Below are 15,000 nucleotides of genomic sequence, written 5' to 3'. Positions count from 1 at the left end.
CTAGAGATCAAAGGAGACAAGGTGGAGAACAGAGTCTTGGTAAGTCACACAGATAACCTCTGATATGTTCTCTTCTGAATGGGCCTTTCCTTTAGCGTTCTCTCTCTCCCTGCTCTCCTCTCTCTCTCTCTCTCTCTCTCTCTCTCTCTCTCTCTCTCTATCTCTCTCTATCTCTCTCTCTCTCTCTCTCTCTGCTCTCCTCTCTCTCTGCTCTCTGCTCTCCTCTCTCTCTGCTCTCCTCTCTCCTCTCTCTCTCTCCTCTCTGCTCTCCTCTCTCTCTCTCTCTCTGCTCTCCTCTCTCTCTCTCTCTCTCTCTCTGCTCTCCTCTCTCTCTCTCTGCTCTCCCTCTCTCTCTCTGCTCTCCCTCTCTCTCTCTCGCTCTCCTCTCTCTCTGCTCTCCTCTCTCTCCTCTCTCTCTCTCTCTCTCTCCTCTCTCTCTGCTCTCCTCTCTCTCTGCTCTCCCCTCTCTCTCTTGCTCTCCTCTCCCTCTCTTTCTGCTCTCCTCTCCCTCTCTCTGCTCTCCTCTCTCTCTGCTCTCCTCTCTCTCTCGCTCTCCTCTCTCTGCTCTCCTCTCTGCTCTCCTCTCTCTCTGCTCTCCTCTCTGCTCTCCTCTCTGCTCTCCTCTGCTCTCCTCTCTGCACTCCTCTCTCCTCTCTCTCTGCTCTCCTCTCTCTCTGCTCTCCTCTCTCTCTCTGCTTCCCTCTCTCTCTCTGCTCTCCTCTCGCTCTCTCTCTCTGCTCTCCTCTCTGCTCTCCTCTCTCTCTCTCCTCTCTGCTCTCCTCTCTCTGCTCTCCTCTCTCTCTGCTCTCCTTCTTTCTCTCTGCTCTCCTCTCTCTCTGCTCTCCTCTCTCTCTGCTCTCCTCTCTCTCTCTCTCTCTCTGCTCTCCTCTCTCTCTCTTGCTCTCCTCTCTCTTCTCTCCTCTCTCTCTCTCCTCTCTCTCTCCTCTCTGCTCTCCTCTCTCTCTCTCCTCTCTGCTCTCCTCTCTCTCTGCTCTCCCTCTCCCTCTCTCTGCTCTCCTCTCTCTTCTCTCTCTCTGCTTACTCTCTCTCTCTGCTCTACTCTCTCTCTCTGCTCTCCTCTCTCTCTCTGCTCTCCTCTCTCTCTCTCTGCTCTCCTCTCTCTCTCTCTGCTCTCCTCTCTCTGCTCTCCTCTCTCTCTCTGCTCTCATCTCTCTCTCTGCTCTCCTATCTCTCTCTCTCCTCTCTCTCTCTCTCTCCTCTCTGCTCTCCTCTCTCTCTGCTCTCCTCTCCCTCTCTCTCTGCTCTCCTCTCTCCTCTCTCTCTCTCTGCTCTCCTCTCTCTCTCTCTGCTCTCCTCTCTCTCTCTCTGCTCTCCTCTCTCTCTCTCTGCTCTCCTCTCTCTCTGTTCTCTGCTCTCCTCTCTCTCTGCTCTCCTCTCTCTCTGCTCTCCTCTCTGCTCTCCTCTCTCTCTCCTGCTCTCCTCTCTCTCTCTCTGCTCTCCTCTCTCTCTCTCTGCTCTCCTCTCTCTCTGTTCTCTGCTCTCCTCTCTCTCTGCTCTCCTCTCTCTCTGCTCTCCTCTCTCCTCTCTCTCTATCTCTCTCTGTTCTCCTCTCTCTCTTCCCTCTGCTACCCTTCACTCATAGCTATGTCTTTGTGTTGTGGAAAGGAACATCAGTGGCCTGAACAGTGATACAATCCTAGGAGACTTCCTTACATTCATCCCACAGCCCAGGGGGCATCTTTCCCTCCACTGTGAGTAATGGTCAAAGAAGTCTGACCATATGATTTTGTTGAGATCAATGTTGGGCCGTTTGTTACTCTCACACCAGTTGTGTATATGTAGCATGAGGAAAATGGGGTTTCTCCAATTAAATGTTTGTCCAGAGTGCAGTAAATCTTCAGTCCCTTTAATAATTCATTTCCATGGGCACATTAAAAATGCATGTTGTCATTTTCTGTGTTTAATGGGACGGAGCACTGAGGATAGTTATCTGAAATGTCTTCTGTAAATCTTTGGGGGGATTAGACTCTGGAGAGTTATTAAGGAGAGGAATAGGTATAGGGAATAGACACTGGAGAGATATTAAGGAGGGGGAATAGGTATAGGGAATAGACACTGAATAGTTATTAAGGAGAGGAATAGGTATAGGGAATAGACACTGGAGAGATATTAAGGAGGGGGAATAGGTATAGGGAATAGACACAGAATAGTTATTAAGGAGGGGAATAGGTATAGGGAATAGACTCTGGAGAGTTATTAAGAAGGGGGAATAGGTATAGGGAATAGACACTGGAGAGTTATTAAGAAGGGGGAATAGGTATAGGGAATAGACTCTGGAGAGTTATTAAGGAGGGGGAATAGGTATAGGGAATAGACACTGAATAGTTATTAAGGAGGAAGCTTACTAGCTTAATAGCTTATATATTGAGATGTGTTTTGGGAGTTCGTGGTGTTGCCTAATCCCGTGCTGCATCTAGTAAGTGTTCCATAAAGCTGATGGTGCAGGTCATGAGTGGTTGTAGTCCATCTGAAACCTGTTCTCTCCCATAATACTGGTTTCATTTGGCAAGCTACTGGAAAGCTACTCTGTTCATTTGGCAAGCTACTGGCAAGCTACTGGTTTCATTTGGCAAGCTACTGGTTTCATTTGGCAAGCTACTGGTTTCATTTGGCAAACTACTGGTTTCATTTGGCAAGCTACTGGTTTCATTTGGCAAGCTACTGGTTTCATTTGGCGAGCTACTGGTTTTGTTTGGCAAGCTACTGGTTTCATCTGGCAAACTACTGGTTTCATTTGGCAAACTACTGGTTTCATCTGGCAAACTACTGGTTTCATTTGGCAAACTACTGGTTTCAGTTGGCAAGCTACTGGTATCATTTGGCAAGCTACTGGCAAACTACTGGTTTCATTTGGCAAGCTACTGGTTTCATTTGGCAAGCTACTGGTTTCATTTGGCAAACTACTAGTTTAATTTGGCAAGCTACTGGTTTCATTTGGCAAGCTACTGGAAAGCTACTGGTTTCATTTGGCAAGCTACTGGAAAGCTACTCTGTTCATTTGGCAAGCTACTGGCACGCTTCTGGTTTCATTTGGCAAACTACTGGTTTCATTTGGCAAACTACTGGCAAACTACTGGTTTCAGTTGGCAAGCTACTGGTATCATTTGGCAAGCTACTGGCAAACTACTGGTTTCATTTGGCAAACTACTGGTTTCATTTGGAAAGCTACTGGTTTCGTTTGGCAAACTACTGGTTTCATTTGGCAAGCTACTGGTTTCATTTGGCAAGCTACTGGAAAGCTACTCTGTTCATTTGGCAAGCTACTGGCAAGCTATTGGTTTCATTTGGCAAACTACTGGTTTCATTTGGCAAGCTACAGGTTTCGTTTGACATATTATGTTTCTTGAGTGACGTGCGTGTGTGTGTGTGTATGTGTATGTGTGTGTGTGTGTGTGTGTGTGTGTGTATGTGTGTGTGTGTGTGTGTGTGTGTGTGTGTAGTCCTACCATCATTGATCCTACTAGATAGCAGTCTAGTGGTAGTGAGCTGGCTGTAGACTGCTGAGGTGGTCACTGAGCCCTGTGATTGAAGGGTAAATTCAACTCCATCGGCTGCCTGAATTCTATTGTTCTAGAATTCTATTGTTCTAGATTCTATTGTTCTAGATTCTATTGTTCTAGATTATATTGTTCTAGATTCTATTGTTCTAGATTCTATTGTTCTAGATTCTATTGTTCTAGATTCTATTGTTCTAGATTCTATTGTTCTAGATTTGATGCTGCTAGTGCCAACTGACAGACAGAAGCAGGGGTTTGAGTCCCAGGGCCTGACAGACAGACAGACAGAAGCAGGGGTTTGAGTCCCAGGGCCTGACAGACAGACAGACAGAAGCAGGGGTTTGAGTCCCAGGGCCTGACAGACAGACAGACAGAAGCAGGGGTTTGAGTCCCAGGGCCTGACAGACAGACAGACAGAAGCAGGGGTTTGAGTCCCAGGGCCTGACAGACAGACAGAAGCAGGGGTTTGAGTCCCAGGGCCTGACAGACAGACAGACAGAATCAGGGGTTTGAGTCCCAGGGCCTGACAGACAGACAGACAGAGCAGGGGTTTGAGTCCCAGGGCCTGACAGACAGACAGAAGCAGGGGTTTGAGTCCCAGGGCCTGACAGACAGACAGACAGAAGCAGGGGTTTGAGTCCCAGGGCCTGACAGACAGACAGAGCAGGGGTTTGAGTCCCAGGGCCTGACAGACAGACAGAAGCAGGGGTTTGAGTCCCAGGGCCTGACAGACAGACAGACAGACAGACAGAAGCAGGGGTTTGAGTCCCAGGGCCTGACAGACAGACAGACAGAAGCAGGGGTTTGAGTCCCAGGGCCTGACAGACAGACAGACAGAAGCAGGGGTTTGAGTCCCAGGGCCTGACAGACAGACAGAGCAGGGGTTTGAGTCCCAGGGCCTGACAGACAGACAGACAGACAGAAGCAGGGGTTTGAGTCCCAGGGCCTGACAGACAGACAGACAGAAGCAGGGGTTTGAGTCCCAGGGCCTGACAGACAGACAGAAGCAGGGGTTTGAGTCCCAGGGCCTGACAGACAGACAGACAGAAGCAGGGGTTTGAGTTCCAGGGCCTGACAGACAGACAGAAGCAGGGGTTTGAGTCCCAGGGCCTGACAGACAGACAGACAGACAGACAGACAGAAGCAGGGGTTTGAGTCCCAGGGCCTGACAGACAGACAGAAGCAGGGGTTTGAGTCCCAGGGCCTGACAGACAGACAGACAGACAGAAGCAGGGGTTTGAGTCCCAGGGCCTGCCAGACAGACAGAAGCAGGGGTTTGAGTCCCAGGGCCTGACAGACAGACAGACAGAAGCAGGGGTTTGAGTCCCAGGGCCTGACAGACAGACAGAAGCAGGGGTTTGAGTCCCAGGGCCTGACAGACAGACAGACAGACAGACAGAAGCAGGGGTTTGAGTCCCAGGGCCTGACTGACAGACAGACAGAAGCAGGGGTTTGAGTCCCAGGGCCTGACAGACAGACAGAAGCAGGGGTTTGAGTCCCAGGGCCTGACTGACAGACAGACAGAAGCAGGGGTTTGAGTCCCAGGGCCTGACAGACAGACAGACAGAAGCAGGGGTTTGAGTCCCAGGGCCTGACAGACAGACAGACAGAAGCAGGGGTTTGAGTCCCAGGGCCTGACAGACAGACAGAAGCAGGGGTTTGAGTCCCAGGGCCTGCCTGACAGACAGACAGACAGACAGACAGACAGAAGCAGGGGTTTGAGTCCCAGGGCCTGACAGCAGTTGGCTCTTTCTCCCTCCACAGCTCATTGCTCCAGTCTAGTGACTAGTTTCCTCATGAGATTCATTCATCATCAACTACTTGTATTGTGTTTGATGGCACCGGCCCAACCAATCATTTCTTCATCTCCGACGTTCAGCTATACTCTTAGGAAGAAAGGTGGTTTGTAGAACCTAAAAGGGTTCTTCGACCGTCCCCAGACGTCAGAGGGTCAGAACGTTTGTCAAGATATGTTTTCTTTCCTTAGTGTTGTAGATCTACTGTAGTATTATGGGGAAATCCTTCATGGAGGCAGTCAGGAGGAGTTTTACAACACAGACACAAACAGTATCATACTAGCTGGGCTTGTGTTGGCTGTGTGCTCATACAGAGAACAATATTATCATGTAGGAGTCCGTTATACAGTAGAAATGGAACACTGGAATTTATCTGAAGTCTGTGGAATTCAATTTACTCCACCCAGGCGGAAAAACAGAGAGAGAGAGTGGGAGGGGAGGGAGAGAGAGAGAGAGGGGGGGGGGGGGGGGGGGGAGAGAGAGAGAGAGGGGGGGGGGGGAGAAAGAGAGAGTGGGAGCGGAAGACTGAAGGAGAGAGCGAGAGGAGAAAGAGAGAGAAAGAGAGAGAGAGGGAGAGAAGGAGAGAGAGGGAGAGAGAGAGAGACACAGAGAGGGAGAGAAGGAGAGAGAGGGAGAGAGAGACATAGGGAGAGAAGGAGAGAGACACAGAGAGGGAGAGAAGGAGAGAGAGAGGGAGAGAGAGCATGAGAATGAAATGCTGACTTCACATAACAGCCGTTCAGCTCGGCTCACTGAACAAATAAGTGCCTGTTTAAAGTATTTGTTGTTCCACTAGAGAGAACATAATTAGGGAGGAAGTGGCATAGAGAGAACATAATTAGGGAGGAAGTGGCATAGAGAGAACATAATTAGGGAGGAAGTGGCATAGAGAGAACATAATTAGGGAGGAAGTGGCATAGAGAGAACATAATTAGGGAGGAAGTGGCATAGAGAGAACATAATTAGGGAGGAAGTGGCATAGAGAGAACATAATTAGGGAGGAAGTGGCATAGAGAGAACATAATTAGGGAGGAAGTGGCATAGAGAGAACATAATTAGGGAGGAAGTGGCATAGAGAGAACATAATTAGGGAGGAAGTGGCATAGAGAGAACATAATTAGGGAGGAAGTGGCATAGAGAGAACATAATTAGGGAGGAAGTGGCATAGAGAGAACATAATTAGGGAGGAAGTGGCATAGAGAGAAAATAATTAGGGAGGAAGTGGCATAGAGAGAACATAATTAGGGAGGAAGTGGCATAGAGAGAACATAATTAGGGAGGAAGTGGCATAGAGAGAACATAATTAGGGAGGAAGTGGCATAGAGAGAACATAATTAGGGAGGAAGTGGCATAGAGAGAACATAATTAGGGAGGAAGTGGCATAGAGAGAACATAATTAGGGAGGAAGTGGCATAGAGAGAACATAATTAGGGAGGAAGTGGCATAGGGAGAACATAATTAGGGAGGAAGTGGCATAGAGAGAACATAATTAGGGAGGAAGTGGCATAGAGAGAACATAATTAGGGAGGAAGTGGCATAGAGAGAACATAATTAGGGAGGAAGTGGCATAGAGAGAACATAATTAGGGAGGAAGTGGCATAGAGAGAACATAATTAGGGAGGAAGTGGCATAGAGAGAACATAATTAGGGAGGAAGTGGCATAGAGAGAAGGTAACAGAGGCAGACGGGTACCCATCGTCTGACCTCCCTGTTCAAGATTTTATTACATTTAATTAAAAAAGAGTAAAACAGAAAGCTACATTATGATGTCTCTGGGCTAGAGTGACAGAGAGAAAAACAGATGGACATTTTAAATCCTGTATTTTCTCTATATTTTCCATCTTTATTGGATACTCCTCTTAGTTGTCTGTCTTCCTGGTGCGTAAATATCCCTCCGGGTATGGAGATGATGCCTTACCTGTGGGTGTGTGTGTGTGTGTGTGTGTTAGTGTGTGTAGAAGTGTCAAACCCACCTCAGGCAGGCTGTGTCAGAGTATTCAGTCAGTGTTTCCTGTTAACTCATTAGACCCCGATGAGGTGGGTCACTGCTGTCTGTCACTGCTGCAGGGACATACAACTGGCTTTGTCACGTGTCTCTGTTTTCCCCAACAGTGTCTATAAAACGGAATGACAGTGCACTTGTCCTAATGGCGTGTGAAGTATTATCTATTTCAGAGTTAGTTACAGACGTCTGTCAAACACACATCCTGTCAACGTCACTCCAAGCTGTCTTTAACTAGTGGGAAAGAAGCTTGAGGCAGGTCTCTCATAATAAGGACGTTACGTGTGATCAATCAGAAGGAAAGGATGAGGGATGGGGGGATGACAGGATGAAGGAAGAGGAGATGGAGGGATGACAGGATGAAGGAAGAGGAGATGGAGGTATGACAGGATGAAGGAAGAGGAGATGGAGGGATGACAGGATGAAGGAAGAGGAGATGGAGGGATGACAGGATGAAGGAAGAGGAGATGGAGGGATGACAGGATGAAGGAAGAGGAGATGGAGGGATGACAGGATGAAGGAAGAGGAGATGGAGGGATGACGGGATGAAGGAAGAGGGATGACAGGATGAAGGAAGAGGGATGGAGAGATGACGGGATGACAGGATGAAGGAAGAGGGATGGAGGGATGACGGGATGAAGGAAGAGGGATGACAGGATGAAGGAAGAGGAGATGGAGGGATGACGGGATGAAGGAAGAGGGATGGAGGGATGACGGGATGAAGGAAGAGGGATGGAGGGATGAAGGAAGAGGGATGGAGGGATGACATGATAAAGGATGATAACATCACTCCGTCAGAAGGAAGATCCCTGAGGACCTGCAGACCCAGAGGAGTCTGTTTTAGCATCTCTGGTTCACCTGATTCAACACTGTTCCAGCATCTCTGGTTCACCTGATTCAAAACTGTTCCAGCATCACTGGTTCCCCTGATTCAAAACTGTTCCAGCATCACTGGTTCACTTGATTCAAAACTGTTTCAGCATCTCTGGTTCACCTGATTCAAAACTGTTTCAGCATCACTGGTTCACCTGATTCAAAACGGTTCCAGCATCACTGGTTCCCCTGATTCAAAACTGTTCCAGCATCACTGGTTCACCTGATTCAAAACTGTTCCAGCATCACTGGTTCACCTGATTCAAAACTGTTTCAGCATCACTGGTTCCCCTGATTCAAAACTGTTTCAGCATCACTGGTTCCCCTGATTCAAAACTGTTTCAGCATCACTGGTTCACCTGATTCAAAACTGTTTCAGCATCACTGGTTCACCTGATTCAAAACTGTTCCAGCTGTTTCATGAATTCTTCACAGTTCCAGTTTGCCCATTGGTTGGAAAGTGGAGTGGCAACGTTAATGTGTACCGTTTCCTTTCATTTGTGGGCTTCAGCCTACACTACATTGACCCTGTGCTAACTGGGTATCCTACAGTAATGTCTGGCTTGTGGTGGTGCATTATACATGAGATGGTCATTAGTGGTTAGGTTAGTTACAGCTCTGTAACACTGTCACAGGTGACCCTGTGCTAACTGGGTATCCTACATTATGTCTGGCTCGCTGGGCTAGTGGACCGTACGCTGCTGTGAGGTGGGACTGACTCTTACTGTACAACCTTTAGCAGTTAGACCCAGCTAGCACTGCATTCCTCTGAGAGAGAGAGAGAGAGAGAGAGAGAATGGGATGGAGGGATGACGGGACGAAGGAAGAGGGATGGAGGGGTGACGCGATGAAGGAAGAGGTGTTTATCATTAACCATACACATTAATACCATTGAAATGGTAATATCTCTGGTCAAAATGTCTGAAAGGCCTGTAGAATCTGGGAGTGGGTCATCATTCAGCCTGGGTTTACACTCCATAGTGAGGGGAGGTGGAGGAGCCAAGCCAGTCCTTTAGTCCTCTCTGCTCTGGGTTTAGTCTAGTGAACCAACCACCTGGGACCTGCTTACTGTGGACAATTTAAACAAATACTGTCACCACCTGGCTGTACAACCAAGGTACATGAACAGAGTACAAAACTGGATTTTAGCTTACTCAGTTCACAGGGGAGGAGGTGTAACAGAATGTGTCTCCCTACCTCCCAGCATGCATCAGGCCCAGTCTCAGAGAACAGTCATGGACCGTTGTGTTTGTTTTTGCTCTTGTGTGGTTCATGGGCATTGTTCCCTGCAGAGGAAACTGGGCTTGCCAGCTCAACTCTGACTGGGAGCTGGTCCAGTGGCTTACTTCCTCTACAGCCCTGGGTAAACACACACACACACACACACACACACACACACACACACACACACACACACACACACACACACACACACACACACACACACACACACACACACACAGTGGGCCTGCCAGGGAGGGGATGGGAGCGCAGGCAGGGTGGGAGGGGCATGGGAGCGCAGGCAGGGTGGGAGGGGCATGGCAGAACAGTCTGTGGCAGACCTGGATTAAAAATGCTAGTTTTCTGTGGAATACGTTGTGCTTTTGGAATAGCAGATAGGCTGGGCTTGCATCGTCTGTTGTTGTGTTCTCCATCAACCTATCTGTGTGTTCTTCATCAACCCATCTGTGTGTTCTCCATCAACCCATCTGTGTGTTCTCCATCAACCCGTCTGCGTGTTCTCCATCAACCTGTCTGTGTGTTCTCCATCAACCTGTCTGTGTGTTCTCCATCAACCTATCTGTGTTCTCCATCAACCCATCTGTGTGTTCTCCATCAACCCATCTGTGTGTTCCATCAACCTATCTGTGTGTTCCATCAACCTATCTGTGTGTTCCATCAACCTATCTGTGTGTTCTCCATCAACCCATCTGTGTGTTCCATCAACCTATCTGTGTGCTCCATCAACCTATCTGTGTGTTCCATCAACCTATCTGTGTGTTCTCCATCAACCCATCTGTGTGTTCCATCAACCTATCTGTGTTCTCCATCAACCTATCTGTGTTCTCCATCAACCTATCTGTGTTCTCCATCAACCTATCTGTGTTCTCCATCAACCCATCTATGTGTTCTCCATCAACCTATCTGTGTGTTCCATCAACCTATCTGTGTTCTCCATCAACCCATCTATGTGTTCTCCATCAACCTATCTGTGTGTTCCATCAACCTATCTGTGTGTTCCATCAACCTATCTGTGTGTTCCATCAACCCATCTGTGTGTTCTCCATCAACCTATCTGTGTGTTCTCCATCAACCCATCTGTGTGTTCTCCATCAACCCATCTGTGTGTTCTCCATCAACCCATCTGTGTGTTCTCCATCAACCCATCTGTGTGTTCTCCATCAACCCATCTGTGTGTTCTCCATCAACCTATCTGTGTGTTCTCCATCAACCTATCTGTGTTCTCCATCAACCTATCTGTGTGTTCCATCAACCCATCTGTGTGTTCTCCATCAACCCATCTGTGTGTTCTCCATCAACCCATCTGTGTGTTCTCCATCAACCCATCTGTGTGTTCCATCAACCTATCTGTGTGTTCTCCATCAACCCATCTGTGTGTTCTCCATCAACCCATCTGTGTGTTCCATCAACCTATCTGTGTGTTCTCCATCAACCCATCTGTGTGTTCTCCATCAACCTATCTGTGTGTTCTCCATCAACCTATCTGTGTGTTCTCCATCAACCTATCTGTGTGTTCCATCAACCTATCTGTGTGTTCCATCAACCTATCTGTGTGTTCTCCATCAACCCATCTGTGTGTTCCATCAACCCATCTGTGTGTTCCATCAACCTATCTGTGTGTTCTCCATCAACCTAGCTGTGTGTTCTCCATCAACCTATCTGTGTGTTCTCCATCAACCTGTCTGTGTGTTCTCCATCAACCTGTCTGTGTGTTCTCCATCAACCCATCTGTGTGTTCTCCATCAACCTATCTGTGTGTTCTCCATCAACCTGTCTGCGTGTTCCATCAACCCATCTGTGTGTTCCATCAACCTATCTGTGTGTTCTCCATCAACCTAGCTGTGTGTTCTCCATCAACCTATCTGTGTGTTCTCCATCAACCTGTCTGTGTGTTCTCCATCAACCTGTCTGTGTGTTCTCCATCAACCTATCTGGTAAACCAAAAGTTAATGAAGTATCACATTGGTTCCATTGCACCAAGCAAGAAAAGGACTAGTATTTGAAGCCATGTCTACTGGTCTGGTTTGTGTCTGTCCTCTCCATACCTATTTTTAGCTTCAGAGACCACGCTTATCACGGTCCACTAATGGTTCACTTCTTTATATAGTCTCTGTTTGCTCTCTCTCTGTAGGGGAGTGGCAGAGAGTTAGCCTCAGCTAGCAGACCTCAGACCTGGGATGAGACGGGCTTTAATTTGGGTCAAATGACATCGTGTTTCATCCACCATCAGCCACATGACTACGACTGGTTAAGCTGCTTTTAAAGAGAACAGGCCATCGTGGTGTCCTGACCTGAAGGCCTTTTATAGCTGACCACTGACCAGACTCCATGACGTTATGAGGTCATATCCTGGTTTGATCAGGGGCGATGTTTACATTGAAAAATCCAGTTAATCCGATACTATAAAATATATTTTTGGGCGTTGATGAAGTGGACAAAGTCTGGAATGACGTTCTCAAGCTGCTGTTCTGGTTTTTCTCTTATTCAGAGTACAGCTACCACTGCCCTGCTACCACTGCCCTGCTACCACTGCCCTGCTACCACTGCCCTACTACCACTGCTCTACTACCACTGCTCTACTACCCTACTACCACTGCCCTGCTACCACTGCTCTGCTACCACTGCCCTGCTACCACTGCCCTGCTACCACTGCTCTACTACCACTGCCCTGCTACCACTGCCCTACTACCACTGCCCTACTACCACTGCCCTACTACCACTGCTCTACTACCACTGCTCTACTACCACTGCCCTGCTACCACTGCCCTGCTACCACTGCCCTACTACCACTGCCTTGCTACCACTGCCCTGCTACCACTGCTCTGCTACCACTGCCCTGCTACCACTGCCCTACTACCACTGCCCTGCTACCACTGCCCTGCTACCACTGCTCTACTACCACTGCCCTGCTACCACTGCCCTGCTACCACTGCCCTGCTACCACTGCTCTACTACCACTGCTCTACTACCACTGCCCTGCTACCACTGCCCTGCTACCACTGCTCTACTACCACTGCTCTACTACCACTGCCCTGCTACCACTGCTCTACTACCACTGCTCTACTACCCTACTACCACTGCTCTGCTACCACTGCCCTGCTACCACTGCCCTACTACCACTGCTCTACTACAACTGCTCTACTACCACTGCCCTGCTACCACTGCCCTGCTACCACTGCCCTGCTACCACTGCCCTGCTACCACTGCCCTACTACCACTGCTCTACTACCACTGCTCTACTACCCTACTACCACTGCCCTGCTACCACTGCTCTGCTACCACTGCCCTGCTACCACTGCCCTGCTACCACTGCCCTGCTACCACTGCTCTACTACCCTACTACCACTGCCCTGCTACCACTGCTCTGCTACCACTGCCCTGCTACCACTGCCCTGCTACCACTGCTCTACTACCACTGCCCTGCTACCACTGCCCTACTACCACTGCCCTACTACCACTGCCCTACTACCACTGCTCTACTACCACTGCTCTACTACCACTGCCCTGCTACCACTGCCCTGCTACCACTGCCCTGCTACCACTGCCTTGCTACCACTGCCCTGCTACCACTGCTCTGCTACCACTGCCCTGCTACCACTGCCCTACTACCACTGCCCTGCTACCACTGCCCTGCTACCACTGCTCTACTACCACTGCCCTGCTACCACTGCCCTGCTACCACTGCCCTGCTACCACTGCTCTACTACCACTGCTCTACTACCACTGCCCTGCTACCACTGCCCTGCTACCACTGCTCTACTACCACTGCTCTACTACCACTGCCCTGCTACCACTGCTCTACTACCACTGCTCTACTACCCTACTACCACTGCTCTGCTACCACTGCCCTGCTACCACTGCCCTACTACCACTGCTCTACTACAACTGCTCTACTACCACTGCCCTGCTACCACTGCCCTGCTACCACTGCCCTGCTACCACTGCCCTGCTACCACTGCCCTACTACCACTGCTCTACTACCACTGCTCTACTACCCTACTACCACTGCCCTGCTACCACTGCTCTGCTACCACTGCCCTGCTACCACTGCCCTGCTACCACTGCCCTGCTACCACTGCTCTACTACCACTGCCCTGCTACCACTGCCCTGCTACCACTGCCCTACTACCACTGCCCTACTACCACTGCTCTACTACCACTGCTCTACTACCACTGCCCTGCTACCACTGCCTTGCTACCACTGCCCTGCTACCACTGCTCTGCTACCACTGCCCTGCTACCACTGCCCTGCTACCACTGCCCTGCTACCACTGCCCTGCTACCACTGCTCTACTACCACTGCCCTGCTACCACTGCCCTGCTACCACTGCTCTACTACCACTGCTCTACTACCACTGCCCTGCTACCACTGCTCTACTACCACTGCTCTACTACCCTACTACCACTGCTCTGCTACCACTGCCCTACTACCACTGCTCTACTACCACTGCTCTACTACCACTGCCCTGCTACCACTGCCCTGCTACCACTGCCCTGCTACCACTGCCCTGCTACCACTGCCCTACTACCACTGCTCTACTACCACTGCCCTGCTACCACTGCCCTGCTACCACTGCCCTGCTACCACTGCCCTGCTACCACTGCCCTACTACCACTGCTCTACTACCACTGCTCTACTACCCTACTACCACTGCCCTGCTACCACTGCTCTACTACCCTACTACCACTGCCCTACTACCACTGCCCTGCTACCACTGCTCTACTACCACTGCCCTGCTACCACTGCCCTACTACCACTGCTCTACTACCACTGCTCTACTACCACTGCCCTACTACCACTGCTCTACTACCCTACTACCACTGCCCTGCTACCACTGCTCTACTACCACTGCCCTGCTACCACTGCTCTACTACCACTGCTCTACTACCACTGCCCTACTACCACTGCTCTACTACCACTGCCCTACTACCACTGCCCTGCTACCACTGCCCTACTACCACTGCTCTACTACCACTGCCCTACTACCACTGCCCTACTACCACTGCCCTGCTACCACTGCTCTACTACCCTACTACCACTGCTCTGCTACCACTGCTCTGCTACCTCTGCTCTACCACCACTGCTCTACTACCCTACTACCACTGCCCTACTACCACTGCTCTACTACCCTACTACCACTGCTCTGCTACCACTGCTCTGCTACCACTGCTCTACTACCACTGCTCTGCTACCACTGCTCTACTACCACTGCTCTACTACCACTGCCCTGCTACCACTGCCCTGCTACCACTGCTCTACTACCACTGCTCTACTACCACTGCCCTACTACCACTGCTCTACTACCCTACTACCACTGCCCTACTACCACTGCTCTACTACCCTACTACCACTGCTCTGCTACCACTGCTCTGCTACCACTGCTCTACTACCACTGCTCTACTACCACTGCTCTGCTACCACTGCTCTACTACCACTGCTCTACTACCCTACTACCACTGCCCTACTACCACTGCTCTACTACCACTGCCCTGCTACCACTGCCCTACTACCACTGCTCTACTACCCTACTACCACTGCTCTGCTACCACTGCTCTACTACCACTGCTC

General features: G+C 49.8%; 1 protein-coding gene across 4 annotated transcripts in view; it reads left to right on the top strand.

Moving 5' to 3' along the window:
• The window catches only part of LOC149984307 (F-actin-uncapping protein LRRC16A-like), a 198,660-nt gene that overhangs the window by 10,334 nt on the left and 173,326 nt on the right, over window positions 1-15,000 (top strand). For all 4 annotated transcript variants that reach the window (XM_090219905.1, XM_090219918.1, XM_090219902.1 and 1 more), the window contains exon 2: window positions 1-39. This exon is cut by the window's left edge and continues 59 nt beyond it. In XM_090219905.1, coding sequence (XP_090076031.1) covers window positions 1-39 — 39 coding nt within the window. The remainder of the gene's footprint in view (window positions 40-15,000) is intronic.

The sequence above is a fragment of the Oncorhynchus mykiss genome, chromosome 3 (assembly GCF_057628025.1).
Source record: "Oncorhynchus mykiss isolate SJ-2025 chromosome 3, ASM5762802v1, whole genome shotgun sequence".
NCBI lineage: Eukaryota > Metazoa > Chordata > Actinopteri > Salmoniformes > Salmonidae > Oncorhynchus > Oncorhynchus mykiss.
Note: the sequence above shows the minus strand (reverse complement) of the source record. Positions and strands in the feature narration are given on the sequence as shown.